The sequence below is a fragment of the Bos indicus genome, chromosome 1 (assembly GCF_029378745.1).
Source record: "Bos indicus isolate NIAB-ARS_2022 breed Sahiwal x Tharparkar chromosome 1, NIAB-ARS_B.indTharparkar_mat_pri_1.0, whole genome shotgun sequence".
NCBI classification, from domain to species: domain Eukaryota; kingdom Metazoa; phylum Chordata; class Mammalia; order Artiodactyla; family Bovidae; genus Bos; species Bos indicus.
Window position 1 is genome coordinate 68,967,703 of NC_091760.1, and position 21,411 is coordinate 68,989,113.

Below are 21,411 nucleotides of genomic sequence, written 5' to 3' on the forward strand. Positions count from 1 at the left end.
ATCCGACAGCCTGGCTTTCACTCGAGATGTATTTTCTATCCATGCTTCATCAGTGACTTTACAGAGTGTCCATGGGGGAAGAATACTAATCTTCTGTTAATTGAAGTATAATGTCTCAACAACTTTACATCTTAATTCCACACATTTCTAATTTCATATGTTTGCCTAATTGTTTATTAGTGTGTACCAGTTACACAAGAAAATTGGCTTTGGATGGTACATGAGGTTCAGTCATTCTGAAGCACTATCATCTGTATCTTCCTTTAAAATTGCCAAAAGTGTGCTTTTATTCCAGCCGAACCCTGGGGTTTTGGGTAAAGTCATTCACCTTGATTAAACCATCAGGACCAATACTGTTTGGGAAAAAAAAATTGGGGTGTTAGCTTATTTAATATGTAATCTTAAGAAAGACAATATATGAACAACTCTCTCCCTCCAACTTAATTCTGCTGTGGCTCCTGCCCTCATCACCCTCTCTTTCTCTGACCTCTTGTCTGTCTGTTCCTCCTCCACCCCACCTCCACTACTGGTCAAACCTGAATGTGAGCCAGAGTCACTTGGAGGGCTTGCTGAAGCACAGGTACCTGGTCTCACCCCCAGAGTTTCTGATTTGATGGGCTTAGGGTACAGCCTGAAAAATTGCATTTCTAACACGTTCCCAGGTGCTGCTGCTGCTGGTCTGTGTGGCACTCTAAGAGTCACTGTCCTATACCATTCTCTCTCTTCCATTTCCCCTTCTCTTTCTGATCCCTATTTACTGTTCTTCACAACATTCCTCTGTTCCCAGAGCTGCATAATACAGTAACCTCACTATGCCTTGGTCTGCTGGATTTGCTTTCCATATACTCTTTCCCCTCCAATTGCTAAATGTTTGCTTACACTTCCTGTTCAATGTAGTTCAGCATTCGACTGACGTGTGATGCTGAGATCTCCCCATCCACTTCAGCGATATACGTGTAGAGAAACTGGAAGGTGCTGAATGGGATCCGGGGAGGGCCACTGTCATGGTCCGATGATAACACTTCACACACTATCTTGAGAGTTTTGGCAATGGTCTATAAAACCAGAAGGTTAAGTGAGGAGAAGCTCACTACTCCATGCTAAATTCCTAAGATCAGTTTAGCTATAACAAAACAAAAACCTTGCTCTCATAAAATTAAGTGGGGATGATGCAATATTCTGGAAAGCTTGAATTTTTTATGCCGAATGTCAGTGAACTCAATCTCAAAATATTGAGTATCTACTGGGTGTCTTTCTTTTGTTGTTGTCGTGGCAACCCTATCTATTCACAAAATAAGTACTTTAAAGAAACCACAGCTACCATCTCTATGGAAGATAATGATTAGAATATATAAACAGCAAACCCTCTTATCAGAAAGGTAAAATCAAACTTAGGTCAAATGAATACACTTATATTAATAATAAAGATTAGTTACCTGAATGTCCAAACAAATGGTGTGAATCACTAAAGTCCTCCAAGAGTAAATGTTAGAAGTAAATGGAGAATCTTTGGACTGTGTTACTATTTTATTTCCTTTATTACCTTTCTTCTCCCTGTATGATTTTCTTAAATCACTTGCTTCTCATTTTGAAAATATACTCGCCTCTGTCTCTACTGGGTATCTTTCTATAATATTTCCTTTCCTTTCTTGGTGGGAGGAATACTTTCAAGGAATTAAGTTTATAGACTGTTGAATGCTTTAAGACATTTATTATCTTAATGAGAATAACCTCACTTAAGGAGGGGAATTTGATTTTGCATCCTACAAAATTAGAATAATTTCTTCTGACTTCTCTCCGGTCTTAGTTCTAAAGGGCTGCAGTGATTAGGACAGCTTATCTACTCCAGAGAGATACTTGGAGCCGTGCCACAGCGGGGGGCCAGGCCACTTCCATTTACTCTCTGTCTCCTGCCCTTGGGAGTTCTCTCCTGGAAGCTGTTGTGAAGCCGTGTGTGAGGCAGTGTGCCAGGCGCTTCCATAGAGGAGGGCTGGGGGTGGGCACACAGGAGGCTGGTAAGAGGTTGTCAGAGGATGGGAGGGTGTGTGCACGACTTGAGGTCAGCGTGACAGTGGTTTTAGGTAGATTTACGAGCATGTGTGCATGAATGTCACAATTCCCATCTATAGCTCATCCTCTGTGTGTGTTTTTTGAAAAAAAACACACTTTTGTTCTGTAGTCCTCTTCCTACAGCCTCATCCAAATTGGGGTGCTATTATGGGCTGTGTTATGTCTGCCCAAAATCCATATGTTGAAACCCTAACCCTTAGGACCTCAGAATGTGATTGTATTTGGAGATGGAGCCTTTAAAGAGCTAATTACGTTAAAAGGAAGTCATTAGAGTGGACTCTAATCCAGTAGGTCTGGTGTCCTTACAAGAAGAGGTTACAATGCAGAGAGAGAGAGAGAGAGACCAGACTCATGAGTGCAGAGACGGACGACCACATGAGGAAGAGGGAGACAACTTCCATTCACAAGCCAAGGTGGTTCCATTTACAATCTTGATCTCAGACTTCCAGCTTCCAAAAAATATTGCTGTTGTTTAAGCCACCTAGTCTGTGGTACACTGTTATGGCAGCCCTTGCTTTCTGCCCCAAACATCTTTTATTGATTATTCAAGCAACAAACCTTCAAATTCTATTGCCTTCTTAAGATTTTCAAATATTTAATAAATAGATGAATGGATAAGAACTCTTTGGACTGGAGCTTTTTGGTAAACTTAAATAAGCCTAAAGTAAACAGAGATCTGGGCTTCCCAGATGGCTCAGTGGTAACAAAAAAATCTCCCTGCCAATGCAGGAGACAGAGGTTTGACCCCTGGGTTAGGATCCCCTGGAGAAGGAAATGATAATCCATTCCAGTATTCTTGCCTGGGAAATTGCATAGATAGAGGAGCCTGGAAGGCTACAGTCCCTAGGGTAACAAAGAGTCGGACATGACCTAGCTACTAAACAACAATAAAAACAGAAGTCTGCATTCTGTTGCACAAGTTTTTTTGGTCAGATGGGGGTCCACTCCATAAAGATAACCTTTAAGCATCTTGCAAGCCTCTTTTTAAAACTCAGAGGTGAAAGCCTCAGAAAGTGAATTATTTGCTGACAAAACATGCCCTTCCTTCTAGTGAACACATCACACAACCTCCTCTTGTATATAATTGGTCTCCATGGAACAGGAGGTTGAGAGGTTTTCTAGAGGAAGAAATGCTCTAAGGGAAGAGGAACGCATGCTCAAAGGGAAGTGTATCTGCGGCACTTTGAACCACGTGTAGATTCAGGGAGCTCAAGACTGGAGTAAATGTACCTGCTTTCTAAAATTCCTGCCATTAGATTTTCTGTAAGGAAGGGACTTGATTTCCTAAATGGCACGGATATCATGGCTGACTATGAGTTGGCAAAGCAAGAAAGGAATTTCTGGGCTTGCCTTGAAGGATGTATAGATTAGCAAGAACGCACCCCTCCTCCAGATGGTGACACCCCGACCTCTCCCACGTTTAAGTTCCCAGCAGCAGTCCAACATGAAACAAATGGGTAAAACGGGACGGGCTCCTGGATTCACAGGGCATCCTTTATTTATGGACTGGACCTGCAGGCGGACTTCAGCACTGGGCGCCCTTGACTTATGGATACAGGACACAAAGTCAGACCCCCGTCACCGCTCAGAATTGGTGGGGCCACTGCTATCCTGGGCCAGGCTTGAGGGTCCTGCAGGCGGACTTCAGCACTGGGAGCCCTTGACTTACGGATACAGGACACAAAGTCAGACCCCCGTCACCGCTCAGAATTGGTGGGGCCACTGCTATCCTGGGCCAGGCTTGAGGGTGTCTCAGTGGAAGCCGAGAAGGTGGAACAGAATCACAGGATGATAGAGGCCAAAGAACCTCATGGAACATTTACGCAAACCTCCTCGTTTTAGCAGGGAAGTAGAAACATCACCTCATGGGTTTTTTTTCCCTGGTGTGGGAGGCAGCCATATCAGAGTAAACCTAGCTGCTGCAGAAGGAGGGTTGGAATTTGGTTTTCCCAAGTCATTCTAGGTTACTGTGAGGCGTGTGGATGAGAGGACTCAGACACCTCCAAGGTGGTGGGCGGCTGTGACGTGGAGCAGATGAGGGCACTCTGGAAGTGACTTAAGGAGGCCCTGAACACCAGGGAGAATGGAGGTTTGCTGGTTGGAGGATTATTGTGCTGTGAGAGAGAAAAGACCAAAGACTTCAGCTGCACAGCTAGCACCACACAGGTGAGTATTTCCATGGAGATCAGAGATGCTGGAGAGGACCAAGGGAGGTGCGAACCCTCCTACTGGGTGCTCTGAGATCCCAGCATCACGCCTTTCCTTGAACACTCAACTGCCACCTTGCAGAGAGGAGCTGTGAGGAGAAATCTGAGAAACTGAGTAATTCACCTGAAAGCTGTTTTTAGTTACTGCAGCAGATGAAAAACTCCTGGGTTGGGTTGAATCTATTCTTTTCTTAATCCACTCTTCATGGGTAGGGTAGGTGGGGAAAAGCAGGATTAATTACAGAGAAAGTACATTTCCCCACTCCATGAGCATCTGTGAATATGGCGTGAGTAAGCTTGTGACCTTACGAGAATTTAATAAAATGTATCAATTTTTCATTTTTCCTCTGTGATTTTCCCCCAATCCATGGGGCTATTTCCACAGAAGTGTGGCAGTGCTCATTGGCAACTCATTTGCCTCTGTTGCTGGGAATAGTTTATTCATTGCATAAGAGTGCTAGGGAAGGCCGTGAAAAAGGAAAAAACCCAAGAATGACCTCTTCTCTCTTCCTCTCTAAAGAAATAATTATGCTGAAAGTTGAGCAGAATCACAGGAAAAGTTGGACTACAGTATTTCTGATAATTTTCTTACAAGCACAAGTGTCAAATACACATACTCAGGACATTTGAGAAGGAAGAACAAGGTTGTATTTAGATATACTGAATGATTCAAACTACCTTTTTTGTACCATTTGGTTTTGGCAGAAGCAATAATTTTCTCATTAATTTTTAAGTTTGTATGTATTTAGGGGATTTTTAAAAAATCATTTTTCTGACTCATTTTCATTTGCTATTATAATAGTGTTTAACAAGAGTGAGTCCACATATAATATGATACCTAAAGCTTTTAAGTATGTATATGAAATGGTTTCTTTGAAATGGGAAAATGGCTTTTCCAATTGTAAATTCAAGTCAAATTTGGAAAAGGCATGAATTTGTATGAACATCCTGCATCCATGGTGATGTCATGACTATGAATCTGGAAACAGCCTCATATCTTCTTTCCTGCTCTCTTATCTCTGATTTTTGTATCCAGTTATGCTTATCATACAGTAGTTTTCTATAAGGCTGATTTCTTTTTTAAAATCTCTATTATTATATCTTCTAGGTGTCTGAAACCCAAATGTAAGCCAATCTTCGTCTACAGCTGGCTTTTGCTTATCTTTAGGAACATGAATGGAGGGAGTGGAGTGGTAATAAACCTAAGTGAAATTAATAAATAATCCAAAAACTGCATTTTAGTCAACTTCTCCCCAGAACCAGATGACAGCTTTCCCTGCTCTCCTCCCCATCCCTGCTTCTGGCTAACAAGCAGAGAAATAACCTTAATTCAGAGAGGAGGGGGAGTAGAAAAGAAGGGGTAGGCTCCTTATCAACCCTGGAGAGTTGACTGTGTGTACTACACCGCGCCCCCCCCCCCCCCCTTCCTGGAGACTGTCCAGCCCCACAAAAGATTTTCCCTTAAGGAACAAAAAACATTAAAGCTAACTTACAACTCCGAGAGAGCTACAGGCAAGGGCTAGAAACTTCAGCCACTCAATTTCCTCCGTGAAGCGGCCCACATTCATCACACTGTTAAACAGGTCAGTTGGGAGATTCAGCACCTTCCACATCTGGGCCAGCTCATCTGCATGGACAATCAGTCTGCCACCAACCTGCGGGGCGGGGGACCGACATGAGACAAGGAATGAGGGGTGGGAGGAGAGAAGGCCCTGAGGACACCTGCCAGGGCAAGGGCCCTGTTCTCCCAGCATACAGCAAGGGGTGGGGGAAGGTGTCAGGGGTCAGCAGGGACTCTGGCAGTTCTCTTTGCAAGGGTAGAGAAACGTTCAGCCCAGTGAAGAACGTTCTGATATATAATTTAATCACTTGAACTTCAGGTATCAGAGTTATGGGGAAAACATACACGTATATCACACTTTAATTTTTTTCTAGGTCTTTTATAATTTGCTGTTTCATCCCTAGGTTGTCCCTATAAGGCAGAGAGGGCAGCCTGAAAATGAAACCAAGGAGTAGAGAACTTGTCTGGAAACACTAATTAGTGGTGAAACTAGAACTAGATGTTAAATCCCTTGCTTCTAGACCCCACTGAGTTCTTTGTACTAGACTCTAAATGCATTGCTTTAATACGGGGTCTATGGTATGGATGGCTGATGTTGCTCGTTCCGAGGCACCTCGGCTCTCTGCCATGTCCACTGCACAAAGTGCTTGGCAGTCAAGAGGAGAAGGGCACAAGTGGCTAGTTGTTGGCCAACAATACAATAAGGGTGCAGATGCCCCAGTGAAGTCCTACTATGCCTTCCCTGGTCCTCTGATTCCAGTGAAATGCTAAGCCTCTGGGACCAACTCGTTTGGCTAAGTCAATCCTGAATCACCTCAAACCTGTATCCTAAAATGAGGTATGGTAGTGTAAATCATATTTCTTGGGAGTTGGCCAAGCTGCAAGTTTTCTTAGGACAGACCCTTCTCAACCATTCCCAGGACAGCTCCCAGGATGATATGGCTGTGCAGAGAGCCTAAAAGCAAGGCTATGTTGGCACCTGAGATAACTGGGGAACTATAATATGCCCCTCCCCAAACTCTGATTGGCATCATATCTGGACTTGATCAGTAAGGAAGACACTGTCAGGGGATGTGGACCTGCATTTTCTAGAGAGAAGGAATTCAAATTGCACTGAGCCCCTGACTGTTCTGGCAGCTTCAGGACAATGCGGAATGACCCAAGTGACAAGTCAGCTTACAGCCTATTTCAGCATCATTCCTATTTTCACAAGGGAAGATTTACTCTCAGTGCACGCTTTAGTGAATTTTAAGACAGTGCTGAGTGGCCAGCTGATGAGCAAGAAGGGGACTTTGGTCTGCACCCATCCAAACTCAGTATCACCCCCACATTCCTTATCTGCACTGCCTGTTGGCGCTTACCCGGGAATGCAGGATCTTTAACAGCTCCGGTGTCAGCTCAGCCCAGTTAGACAAAGCCACTCGCTCAGACTGCTCTCTTACTGGAGGAATCTCTCCACGGGACATAGCCCCAAAATATCTACAAGAAAAAAAGGGGTGGGGGACCAGCCTGTACTTTAGTGGCCTCTGGCTGCTTTGGGAATCCCTTCTCCCCTTTTTTTGAGGGTAGGGGTGGAGGAAAGAACATTTATTAAGTGGCTTCTGTATGCTAGATGGACTTCCCAGGTGGCTCAGTGGTAAAAAAAAAATTTTCCTGCCAAGCAGGAGATGTAGGTTTGATCCTTGGGTTAGGAAAATCCCCTGGAGAAGGAACTGGCAACCCACTCCAGTATTCTTGCCTGGAAAATCCCATGGACAGATGAGCCTGGCAAACTACAGTCCATGGGGTTGCAACTAAACGACGACAAATATGCCAGATGTTGTTTTTAGTTCATTTATGTACAGGAAAAGCCTGAATGTTACTTCACATTTAAGGTCTAGAGATGGCTTAGGGAATAAGTAGATTTGTTTTTCTCTAAGGATGTGGGATAACCAACAAAAGTTTGATATGAAATTCCCTGAAGTATAGTGGGTCTGGGTATTTTTTTGTCATTCCCTTCTAAATGTTTTCCATTTATGTGTGTACATGCACAAAAAGAGACATACACACATATACAGACATATGTGTGTTGAGATATAATAATATATATAGTATATGTACATACACATGTCTATATATATGTATGCGTATAAAAGGAAAGAAAATTATTGTTGTTTTAAATCCCCTACTCTTTTTTATGAAGGAAGAATCCTAGTACCCGAAGGACCTTTTTTCAAACATAAAAATCTTTATGCTTGGTATGATGGCTATCTACTTACTTAAAGTTGGTATTAGGCAGTGGTGCTAAGTCACTTTGTCATGTTCAACTCCTTGTGATCCTATGAACCATAGCCTGCCAGGCTCCTCTGTCCACAGGATTCTCCAGGCAAGATTACTGGAGTGGGTTGCCATGCCTTTGTCCAGAGGATCTTCCCGACCCAGGAACTGAACCTGCATCTCTTACGTCTCCCACATTGGCAGGTGGGCTCTTTACCACTAGCTCCACCTGGGAAGTCCCCATTAACTAGTGGGAGTCTCCTACATTGGCAGGCAGTTTCTTTACCACGGAGCCACCTGGGAAGCCCTAAAATCTTCATCTTCCCTCAAAATTTCAGTACTGCCTGAACATCAGCGCTTTGTGGAACGCACTTTGTTTTGGTGCAGTGGGAAAAACAATGAGTTCTGTTCTGGGACTGACCTATGAAGGAAACTGGCTGCCTGCAGCAGGGAACAGACATGAGCAGTTGATCCACAGGGCACTGATGCTATGTGGAAAGGCCTGTCTCCATTAGAAGCCTCGTTATTGACTACCCATGGATCACAGCCTCTGTCCCTCTCTTACGTTTTATGAATTTCTCCAGCTCCAGGTAATATACAAAGAATTCAGATGAAATTTTATAAAAGCCCATTTTAGGGTGAAATTATACAATGATGAGATGGTTGGATAGCATCACTGATTCAATGCACATGAACTTGGGTAAACTCCAGGAGATAGTGAGGGACAGGGAGGCCTGGCGTGCTGCAGTCCATGGTGTCATAAAGAGTTAGACACAACTGAGAGATTGAACAACTTACAGTGATGGGGTAAACCATGGCCTGTCTCTTAGCCGTGTCTAAGTTGTGTCATCACACAACGCAGAGCAACAGCTTCCAAGACCAAAACATCTTCCAGGCACCCCTTGGAGGTCATCCACAGGGAGGACAGAAGAAATACTTCCAGGTCACCCTACTAATGTACCTGAGTGGTCTCTGCAGACCAGGTCAGTGTGGGGTGAGTGAGGCTCAGCAGCATCTTTGGGCCTTGTAGCAGCGTTGGTTAGAGTGTGTGGAACTGAGCCTGTAGTCATGAGTGTAATCCTCTGTGGGTTATCTGGCTTCGTTTGTAGTGAGCATTTCCATGGTTCTTCACATTTGTGTGGTCACACATACCCAACACAAGACAAAAGAGTTTGTGTCCTGCTGACGTCTGGGAGGTGGTTTCTTCATGGATAGTATATATGCAGGGAAACTTTGGCTCGTGGTAAATAGACATTTTGTCATGAAAACACTTCATAGAGTTTTATCTCTAAAATGCTGCAGGTTTCTAAGCCGCATAAAACCATCTGACAAGTGCTTTCTGTGTCTGAATAGATGGAAAGTGCTCTTAGGTCATGTTCTCCTTTTTCACTGTAGTTAAACTACAAACTGATTCTTCACGGATATCTACAACACTTACAGCACACGATACGATATGGAAGCAAGCAAACTACAACAGTGGAATGTTTTCTCCCATAAATGTCAGGGACACTACCAAGAAATGTCATTTTTCTTGCTATAAAGCAGCAGTGCAAGAACAATAAAATGAGGTTTTAAACTATCGTGTAGTATAAAAGTCTGTCTGGGTGTGCCAAAGGAAATTAGTCTTCTGATGCTTAAAGTTCGATCCTAGACGTTATATATAAAGTTGAGAATGGAAAACTAAACAGGTTTCATTACCAGGCAAAGCAACCCCACTTGTGTCTTGTTTTTATGAGCGCTACTGGCTCATTTTCCTTCCATTTGTAGAAACTTCATACTAGCCCAGCCCAGGAGCAGGAGCACACTGGCCAGGGAGACTCCGTGAGGGTCCTTTTGGTACATCTTGAGCCTTCTCAGAGGTATCAGTGCTTCCTCCTCACCACCTGCTCAATGGACCTCCTCAACCTCAGGAGGAAGGTGCTCTCTCCTCCCCCAACCTACCAGCTCTGGTCTGCAGCCTGTGACTCCGTAACCCCTCTCCCAGTGAAGCCCTACTAAGGAGGCCATCACCAAACAGTAAAACTAGCCTGAAAGTGGTCCCTGGGAGGATTGGTCCACTCCTAACTCTGCCCCAAGCCTCAGTTCCCGGATTCATGCAGGCACTTTTGTCTAAGGAGCAATTTCGTAGCTGGGAGCCTTTCTCTGTAAAGTTTCAGTCCCGGCTAGCAGTTACTGAGTGAGCTCCTTCCACTGGGCAGCCTCTGGAGGTGTCTCCTGAAAGAGGACACCTGTGTTTGAGGCACAATGAAGCCAGGCCGCTGCTCCGCCTGCCCCCATCACTAGTGCAGTGTGGAATCCTTATGCTGAAGGAATACATTGGTTCAAAGTCAAGAAAATAGCGATTTCCCCAAAGATGAGATACAAAGTGTCTGTGGCTAGGCTCAAGAATGAGTTTTAACAGTAGTAGAGGAAGGGATCTCATTACAGGCTTTAACTCAGGAGAGAACCCACTTGGACTGATCCCACACAGTCCGCCCCGCGGGCTCATCGCATAGCTCCCCCACATGTGCACTGCTGCCATCTGGTGGTGAAATCTGAGAATGAGGCTCTGGTTTACATCAGGGAAAGGCAGGCTAAAGCTCCGAGGGACTCTGGGCCTTTCTTTCCACTGGGACAGGGAGTGGGGGAGGGGCGGGGGTGGGAGCAGGGACCCAGTGGAATGTGCTTGAGTGATGTGATGTGGTAATCTAACTCTTGCTGATTGCCCTAGGACTTTGACTATAGCCCTGGCGTCCAGTCGCTCAGTCTGGTTTACTTGGCGAAGGGCCTCCATCCTCTCAGTTTGCGGGATTTCTGTATGGATTTAAAGTATCAAAGCAACGTGACAGCTGAACATCACAAAGATTATGCTAATCAGTCCCGACTCCCAGGCTGCAGCCATGACAACCTCCTCTCAGTTTTGCAAACCTTCCCTCCTCCACCCGCCACCTCCACCTCCACCTCCAAGGGGAACCGGGGCTGGAGGTGAGAAAGGAGTACGTACTCTGCAGCCCACTGGATGAGATCCTGCGGCTGGGACCGAATGGCGGCTTTGGTGAATTGCTTCAGCAATTCCGGCAGCTCTGGAGGAATGCATATTTGCTTATCTGTCTGAGGCATTGATTGATTGACCTATTGTCAGAGGAAAAAGAAAATGAGAATCTTTGAATCATAAGATGACAGGAATCTTCGACAGGAGGTCACCCAGCCTCTGTGAGACACTCTCAATATTGGGGGTTCACTACCCCACAAGACAGACCTATTGTTACACGACCCCGAAGTTAGAAGGCCTTCACTAATCCCCGCTTTCTATTGTTATAATTAATTCTTTCATTTACTTAAAAAACACACAATATTATTTGTTCATTAAAAAAGTAGAGGTTAGCTTTGCACAGTGGCGGTTTCCTGGCCAATGAGGTTTATCCGAGGTAGGATTATTGCTAATTTACAAAAAAAACATAGAGATCAATAAGAAGTAAACAGAAAGACCTCTAATGATAGCACCCCCAAGATACTGAATCTCTCCATTCAGAATTTTTCCAGTGTAAATACATATTTGTATAAATAAAAATGGGTTCATGCAAAATAATTTGCTCAACATCAGATTACTACCATCTTCCATATCACACAAGTCTTATTGGTCCCATAAGAGTTGTAGCAAAATTTACTCTGTGAATCCTCCATTACTTGACATTGTATTACATATTTCCAAATAAAAATAGTCACTAAAGAGCCATTTGATGAACAGCTCTCTATACCTTTGCAGGTATACTCATCTACTTTAATTGTAAAGAGAAACTTGTATGTTTCATTCAAAAAGTTCCAGGGTAAATTGAAACAAAACATGAAAATCCATAGATAGTATACAACACCATGTGCAAATGAACAACAGATGAAAAGACTTTGTTTGCTTTAAAATAGAGTATAAATGTTCTGAAAAGCCCTGTCTCTTCGAAACACCTGGATATGAGACAAATCCCAGCAAACACACCTTTCAAATTGCTTTGCTGAGCTTGCAAGAAAGTGAGGGGAATCCTCATGTGCCACATAAGTAAGGCAGAAATGAGAGTGGAAAGCAAATGAAGAGGTTAGGGCTGGCTTGGGGCAAATGTAGATGCCAGGAACTGAGGCTTTGAGATAAAAGGCCAGGCAAGGAGTGAAAAAGTAAACAGCTGAAAGGAAGACTCTCTTATTCCCCTAAACCTGAAACCCTTTAGGGTTCACACACTTAGTGTGAAAGGATGGGACTGAATACCTGCCTACTGGCAAAGGGCAAGTGGCACAGAAATCTTTCTCCCTTGCTGCTTCTTTTGTGGTTGGTCAGTAGCTAAGTCATGTCCAACTCTTTGTGACCCCATGGACTGTAGGCCATGGACTGTAGCCCTACAGTCCATAGCATTTCCCAGGCAAGAACACTAGAGAGGGTTGCCATTTCCTACTCCAGGGTTGCTGCTTCTTATTGGGGGAGAAATAGTCTCCCACAAATATGAAGCCACAAGCTAGGTCTAAGTTTTAAATTTATACTACCAGCCTGGTTGGGAAATCTCAAGACAAGAAATTAAAGTGGTATCAGGTTGGTGGTACTCTGTTATCTTCCATTTTGTGTACTATTGTTCAGAGGAAGAAGGGTCTAAAGACATCAATTTTGCATACAAAAATTCAAGGGTAATTACCATAAAAGTAATATAACCACCAATCAGAAATAAGAAAAGGAATTAAGAGTAATAACAACGCAACTTGATTGATCCAAAAGAAGGCAAGAAAAGAGGGGCTGGGGGAAGCATAGGAAAAGTGGATAAATGACATGATAGAAGAGAAGTCACATATATCAGTAATCAGTAAAAAGGAAAGGTCTTAAATGTGTCAATTAAAATACAGAAATTGTCAGACTGGATTTTTTAAATGTCTAGTTGCAGGCACACCTGAAAAGACTCAAGTACACAGAAAGGCTGAAGGTAAAAGGATGTATGGATAAATAGGCAAATAATAACCAAAGGAAAGTTGAGGTAGATGAGTCAAAACCAGATGAAAGAGACTTTAAGGCACAAAGCATGTAAGAATAAAGAGGGTCACTACATAATATAAAAGCTTCAATTCATTGGGAAGATAGCACAAGTCCTCACCAGGGTGAATCTCATGATGCTGGGTGGAACAAGCCGTATATTAGTTAGGGTCACATATATAATAAGAATAGCATTATAAGAAATTAAATTATAAATTATTATGCATATAGTATTATAAGAAAGAGCAAAGGATGATAAACACAAATTCAGAATGGTATTGTCCTTGATAGGGGAGGGAGAGAGATACCATCAGGGAGGGAGATGCAACAGGAGTCCCAACACTATTAGGAATGTTCTATGTTTTAAGCTTACATGTATGTTTCATCATTTTTATGTTTAAATTTAGTTATGTATTTTATTTGTATGTATGAAACAGTTCATAATTTTAACAGTTATTATTACAAGTTGATTGTTTCTGATAACTTTTCAATTCATTTTATCTAGCAAGGGGCAGTAACTTAGTTTGCTCATATTGTCTGCTCATAACCATACATATATATCTGGTTAAAGTGGTCAACTGTATTTATGAAACAAGTCAATCCTAAAGGAAATCAACCATGAATACTCACTGGAAGGATTCATGCTGAAGCTCCAATACTTTGGCCACCTATGTGAAGAGCCGACTCATTGGAAAAGACCCTGATACTGGGAAAGATTGAGGGCAGGAAAAGAATGGGCGACAGAGGATAGGATGGTTGGATGGCATCACCAACTCAAAGGACATGAGTCTGAGCAAACTCCGTGAGATAGTGAAGGACAGGGAAGCCTGGCCTGCTGCACTCCATGAGGTCACTAAGAGTTGGACATGACTGTTAGGTAACAGGTACGGTTTCAGTTTAGAAAGATGAGAAAGTTGTGCAGATGGATGGGAGTGATGATGTCACAAAAATGTGAAGGTATTGAATGCCACTGAACTGTACACTTAAAAATGGTTAATGTGGTCAGTTTTATGTATATTTTACCACCAAATACATATATGTAAAATATATTTATATATACATAGGTATATAATATATATAAAACAAATCTTTTTGTTGTTGTTCAGTCACTCATTCTCCATCTCCCAAGTCCCCTCTCTAGATTTGTTTCTGAATACAATGCCACCATTCCTTGGTCGTTCGGCCTCCAAGCCCTGGAGCCTCTATTCTCTTTAGTCTGTTGAATCTGTCACTAAATCTCATTGATGTTTCGTTTGACATGTGTCTCCTACTCATCCCTTCCTCTTTATTTTCACCTCATTTACTCTGGTTCAGTCCTTCACCTCCTAATGGGCTACCCTGTCTTGGGTTACTCTCTGGTCTCTCCTGACTGGTATGTCCTGATCTACCTTCTACACTGCTGTTAATAGGTCAGAAAGTCCAGCTGACAAAATGATAATCCAATCCTGACTTTCAAGGCTCTCCATTAAATAAATTTATATAGAATTTTACAGTATAAATTTTTACTAGTATTTATCAACATAAATTTCTAACACATGGTTTACTCTGGCCACTTTCCAAAAAAATTATGAATTCAAAGCTTAGCACTTTCCCACTGTTAGTAATACTCCATCCAGCTTTCCTCTTTCCCTCAGTATGTTACTAATTCAGCCTGGCTTAGTTGAGGGGTCCTCCCTCTTTCTTCCCATCTGTTAAAATCCTGCACATCCTCGCCAAGGTTCATCTTGAGTCTGTGCTATGCCACGAGCCTTCCTACAAACCTTGAGTATCATCACATATTCTTTGTAGTACACATTTTACCATCTCATCCTATTCTGCCTTTATAGATCTCTAAAGCGGAGCTTCCCACAAGTGGTCATGGCAGAATGGGTTACAGGTGTGCAGTGATTGATTAGTGATTGTATACTTTTCATAGTGATACAAAATTTACAACCATTTTACAACTATACACAAATTTGTAACAGTTGAAATTATATTTGGATATTGTTTCACTCAGTCAGTAAACTTCCAGATTTCTGTGATTATTGTTTTGGTGCTTAAGGTTTTAGGCAGAGCACATGCCAGCAGAGATGCTTTTATAGAATTTCCCCCTTTAACCACCATGTTAAAACCACCTCTGTAAGTTTGATCACTGTGGTAACTGCCATGTATTTACTGTCAGTGCCAAAGTTTTGTGCATATATGTTTCCAGTACTTAGGTCTTCCTTTAATTTTCTGTTATTTTTAAAATTTACTCCCCCAAAAGAAGGTATATGTTTTAATCATCATTATTACTTCTCTCTAATAAAACATAATTGATTTTGTTAATTTAAAAAAATTGTGTCTTGATTTATATATTTATTTATCCTTGGTTTGTGATGTTAAATATCCAAAATTTGATTCAGTATGAAATTCTATAATGATGTTGTTTGTGGAAATTAAAAAATTAAGCTCTCTTCTAAAAGCAAATAATAGTGTAAAATAATTTAATTGATTCAGTAAGAGACTGTGGGCCTTTATTACCTTATAAAAATATTTCCCAAAATACTTCAACTATACTTGAGTATGAGTAATATTTAAATTTTGTGGACAGTTTAGCATTTTAACTGCTAAATTAAATGGTAGCATTTCTTAAAATTCCCCTTTTCAAAAGTGTTATGAAACTACTCTACAGAAAATGAACAATTTTCTTCTATCTGAAAACTGATTTGTTACAGTAAAAAAGGCCTATAGTCTCAAGTATTTTAAATATATGATTTATTTTCCTACTGCTGCTGCTGCTGCTGCTGCTAAGTCGCTTCAGTCGTGTCCGTCTGTGCAATCCCATAGATGGCAGCCAACCAGGCTCCACCGTCCCTGGGATTCTCCAGGCAAGAACACTGGATTGGGTTGCCATTTCCTTCTCCAATGTATGAAAGTGAAAAGGGAAAGGGAAGTCGCTCAGTTGTGTCCGACTCTTTGCGAACCCTTGGACTGCCGCCCACCAGGCTCCTCCGTCCATGGGATTTTCCAGGCAAGAGTGGTGGAGTGGGGTGCCATTGCCTTCTCCGATTTTCCTACTATAAAATATAATTTTGAATTAATATCTAATTATAATTTAATACTTGTGCAGATTCACAGACATTATACATATAGTCCAAAATATAAATTAAAATCACTTATTAGGCAACATAGTGAGGACTATTTGAAATTTGGATTTGTTTGCTCTGATAATTTTTTTCTTTACCCAGATATCTGCCTAAATATCTCATTTTAATGGAAAAGTTATCGAGTGAAAAAAATGGTGCCAGGTAAATTATGCCAGAGCCTTAACAGAAAATATCTATATTATACAGATAGTCTTTTAAGAGATTAATTCTCAAAGTCTTTGATCTCAGCACCCCTTACATTCTGAAAAGTTATTGAGGATCCAAAAAGTCTTTTGTTAATATGGGTTATATCATGCAATATTTGTCATTTTAGGAATTTTAAAATATTTATTTTAAAATAAAAATAGCTCCTTCATATCTTATAAAAAATAACTATAGTTTCTAGAAAACAAACCAACAAAAATTCTTAGTGAGAAGTGTGGCATTATATTTTCTGAAAGTCTTCTATTGTCTGGCTTAATAGAACCAGCTAGATTATCATATCTGCTTTTTGCATTCAATCCATTTGACTGAATTCAATCACACATCGTGTAGCTTCTGGGAAACTCCAGTGTATGCTCTTAAGAAGAAGCATGAGAAAGACCTACAGTGTCTTGATATTATTACAAAAATAGCTTTATCTTCATGGATTCCTACCCCCTAAAATCTCAAGGATCCTCAGAAGTCCCTGAAACCACACTTTGAAAACCACTGCTTTATGAAACGTTTTACAAAGGTGTTTACAACTACATGGTAGTTTATATCAGGTTGGGTTCAGGAAGCTAATTAAAAGGTCACATAATTAAGAAGTAAGACCAAAATGTCTCCCACAATTACAGAATCATTTTACCCACCTGCCTGAGATATGATCACATTCGGAACCAAATGAAGCAAAGGAAATATAAAAATGGAACATTACTATTAGAAGATGCATACATGCAGTCTCCACATGACCAAATCAAAGTGTTTCCTTGCAGGGTGATGAATCTACAGATGTTAGTAAGAGTGTACAGTTAACAGCACTAGTTAGCATCCCTCAAGGGGAAGGCTTGGAAGAATACTGATTTGCCAGAAAGTGCCTTGAGAACCCCATGAACAGTATGAAAAGGCAAAAAGATAGGACACTGAAAGGGGAACTTCCCAGGTTAGTAGGTGCCCAATATGCTACTGGAGATCAGTGGAGAAATAACTCCAAAACGAATGAAGGGATGGAGCCAAAGCAAAAACAATACCTAGCTGTGGATGTGATTGGTGGTGGAAGCAAAGTCCAATGCTGTAAAGAGCAATATTGCATAGGAACCTGGAATGTTAGGTCCATGAATCAAGGCAAATTGGAAGTGGTCAAACAGGAGGTGGCAAGAGTAAACAACATTCTAGGAATCAGCAAACTCAAATGGACTGGAATGGGTGAATTTCACTCAGATGACCATTATATCTACTACTGTGGGCAGGAATCCCTTAGAAGAAATGGTGTAGCCATCATGGTCAACAAGAGTCTGAAATGCAGTACTTGGATGCAATCTCAAAAACGACAGAGTGATCTCTGTTCGTTTCCAAGGCAAACCATTCAATATCACAGTAATCCAAATCTATGCCCCAACCAGTAACACTGAAGAAGCTGAAGTTGAACGGTTCTATGAAGACCTACAAGACCTTTTAGAACTAACATCCAAAAAAGATGTCCTTTTCATTATAGGGGACTGGAATGCAAAAGTAGGAAGTTAAGAAACACCTGGAGTAACAGGCAAATTTGGCCTTGGAACACGGAATGAAGCAGGGCAAAGACTAATAGAGTTTTGCCAAGAGAACGCACTGGTCATAGCCAACACTCTCTTCCAACAACACAAGAGAAGACTCTACACATGGATATCACCAGATGGTCAACACTGAAATCAGATTGATTATATTCTTTGCAGCCAAAGATGGAGAAGCTCTGTACAGTGACTGTGGCTCAGATCATGAACTCCTTATTGCCAAATTCAGACTTAAATTGAAGAATGTAGGGAAAACCACTAGACCATTCAGGTATGACCTAAATCAAATCCCTTATGACTATACAGTAGAAGTGAGAAATAGATTTAAGGGACTAGATCTGATAGAGTGCTTGATGAACTATGGACAGAAGTTCGTGACATTGTACAGGAGACAGGGATCAAGACCATCCCCATGGAAAAGAAATACAAAAAAGCAAAATGGCTGTCTGGGGAGGCCTTAAAAATAGCTGTGAAAAGAAGGGAAGTGAAAAGCAAAGGAGAAAAGGAAAGATATAAGCATCCGAATGCAGAGTTACAAAGAATAGCAAGGAGAGATAAGAAAGCCTTCCTCAGAGATCAATGCAAAGAAATAGAGGAAAGCAACAGAATGGGAAAGACTAGGGATCTCTTCAAGAAAATTAGAGATACCAAGGGAACATTTCATGCAAAGATGGGCTCAATAAAGGACAGAAATGGTATGGACCTAACAGAAACAGAAGATATTAAGAAGAGGTGGCAAGAATACAAAGAACTGTACAAAAAGAGCTTCATGAAATCACGATGGTGTGATCACTCACCTAGAGCCAGACATCCTGGAATGTGAAGTCAAGTGGACCTTAGAAAGCATCACTACAGGACTCTCTCTCCTGCGTGCATGCACTCTCTCTCTCTCTCTGTCTCTCTCTCTCTCACTCTCTCTCTCTCAGTCTCTCTCCCTCCCTCCCCACGCACTCCTCCACTCTCTTCTCTTCAAGTCTTGGATTCTCCTGCTATCTTCTAAATAAAATAGAGCTGTAACACTGATTTGCCTAAGAGCTGTAGCACAGTTTGTCCAAGACCCAAGAGCTGTGATGCGCCGAGGGCTTTAATGTCCGTCGCTCCAAATCTTTGTTGTGACGAGACAAAGAACCGAGGAACATACACTCGCGTGACATCTATGGTGCCGTGACTCGGGTTTAACCTGGCTGAAACAACCTCTGCGTGGAAGAGGCCAAGCACAACAGGAGCCCAACTCAGCGAAGCTCCCACACGAGAAGCAGAAGGCGAAGAAACCCAGTGCAGGGAAAGACCCATCGTGCTGGAAACCGGGACAGCGAAAAACGAACTCAGCAGAAAGCTCACACGGCCCAGTCTCAGATTCCAGAAGACCTCCGGTTAAGAAACCTTGGACCACTGGACAAAACCCCGAGAGGGATTTTCAGAAGATCCTCTGACCAATCCTGAGGAAATCTGGTACACTGACGGAAGCAGCTTTGTCTTGGATGGAAAAAGAAGAGCTGGGTATGCAGTAGTCTCCAATTTTGAGACCATAGAGGCTAAGCCTCTGCCACCAGGTACTTCAGCCCAATTAGCTGAGCTCATAGCCCTGACTCGAGCTTTAGAGCTGGGAAAAGGAAAAAGAATAGCCATTTACACTGACTCCAAGTATGCCTTTCTGGTGCTACATGCACATGCAGCTGTTTGGAAAGGAAGGGGCCACTTGACCACCCGAGGGTCCCCAATCAAATATGGTGATCAGATTCTTCGACTCTTGGAGGCAGTCCATCTGCCCACTGAGGTTTCAGTCTCCCACTGTAAAGGACACCAAAAAGGGAACACTGAAGTGGTACAAGGGAACCAAGCAGCTGATCAGGCAGCTAGGAGAGCAGCATTACAGAACCATGACCTAATAGGGATTGCCACCTTAGTTCCACAGACTAATTTGCCAGAAACTCCTTCATATACTGAAGGTGAAACTCTTAAAGCTAAGAGCGAGGGCTTTCAAGAAGATCATATGGGGTGGTTCCAAAAGGAGAGACTCCTTTTTCTGCCTGGAAACCTCCAATGGAAGTTGGTTAACTCCTTACATGCCACTACTCATTTAGGAGAAAAGGCCCTCCAAATATTACTAGAAAGGTCCTTCAGAGGAACAGGCCTCCAAACAACTATAAGACAGGTGGTCTCCTCTTGTCCCATTTGCCAAATAACCCCCAAGGAGCTCGAAGACCCCAGCTGGCCCAGCCCATCCAATGACGTGGGGCCTACCCAGGAGAGGACTGGCAGATGGACTTCACCCAGATGCCAGTTTCTCATGGGTATAAATACCTATTAGTCATGATAGATACATTCACAGGATGGATTGAAGGCTTTCCCACCCGGACTGAGAAGGCTAAGGAGGTGGTAAAAAAACTGCTCCATGAAATCATTCCAAGATTTGGTCTGCCCAGGTCATTACAAAGTGACAATGGGACATCATTTACTTCTAAGGTCACCCAAGGAATCTCGAAAGCATTGGGCATTACTTATTATCTCCATTGTGCCTGGAGGCGTCAATCTTCAGGAAAAGTAGAAAGAGCCAATCAATTCTTAAAATCAGCGATAAAAAAGATAACCCAGGAGACCTCCCTGGGATGGAAGGAGGCTTTACCAATAGCTCTCCTCCACACCCGCATTCCCCTAAGGAACAGGTTGGTCTTAGTCCTTATGAGATGCTATGTGGGAGACCTTTTGTTTATGTCAATGACCTCTTCCTAGATCCAGAGGTTCAGACCCTCCAGTCTTATACCATGGCCATTGGGCAATTCCAACAGAATATACGCTTGTGGGGTATGAACCAGGACCCAAAAGATTCTAAAGAGTCACCACTATATGCTCCAGGAACTCAAGTCCTAATTAAAGTCTGGAAAGATGGGTTCCCAAAGGCTCAACTCCAGCCCACATGGAAGGGCCCCTACCCTGTAGTACTTTCTACCCCCACAGCAGTCAAGGTACCAGGACATGACTCCTGGATTCACTGCTCACGAGTCAAGCCATAGAAGAAAACAGAAGAGGACACTCAATACACCTGTGAGCCCCTGGGAGATCTCAGATACCTATTCAGAACTACCAATGAGTGCCATTCTAATGAACACCCCCAAAATCTGATTTCTGGGGATAAGATTTCTCAGGATAACTCTAAGGAGCCAACACAGCTTGACAGAGACTGTACTCCAAAACAGACAGGAGATAGATCTTCTGATCCCTGAACAAGGAGGGACTTGAGCCATCCTGGCCATGTGAATTTAAAATTGACCAATGTCCCTACTAGTCCTTGTTATGCTATATTGATGATGTCTATGATTATTCCATGTACTGTCAATTGTCTAACCTGTTTTGTCTCTGCCCAGGTCAACCAGCTACAACATGCAGTGCCAGTTCAACAAAGGTATAAAACTACAGCTGACCACGGAAAATATTACACACCCTTGGACACCGCTATAAGGACTCTGAGGATTGA

At 42.4% G+C, this 21,411-nt stretch overlaps 1 protein-coding gene and 1 pseudogene across 1 annotated transcript in view; one reads left to right on the forward strand and one right to left on the reverse strand.

Moving 5' to 3' along the window:
- Positions 1–144: 144 nt before the first annotated feature.
- The window catches only part of ROPN1 (rhophilin associated tail protein 1), a 35,113-nt gene continuing 13,846 nt past the window's right edge, over positions 145–21,411 (reverse strand). The window contains exons 2-6 of the mRNA XM_019956762.2: positions 11,078–11,205; positions 7,200–7,317; positions 5,771–5,932; positions 880–1,055; positions 145–353 (exon numbers count right to left, since the gene is read on the reverse strand). Coding sequence (XP_019812321.2) covers positions 287–353; positions 880–1,055; positions 5,771–5,932; positions 7,200–7,317; positions 11,078–11,193 — 639 coding nt within the window. The 5' untranslated portion in view covers positions 11,194–11,205 and the 3' untranslated portion in view covers positions 145–286. The remainder of the gene's footprint in view (positions 354–879; positions 1,056–5,770; positions 5,933–7,199; positions 7,318–11,077; positions 11,206–21,411) is intronic.
- Positions 11,457–11,536, forward strand: LOC139185376 (U4 spliceosomal RNA; annotated as a pseudogene).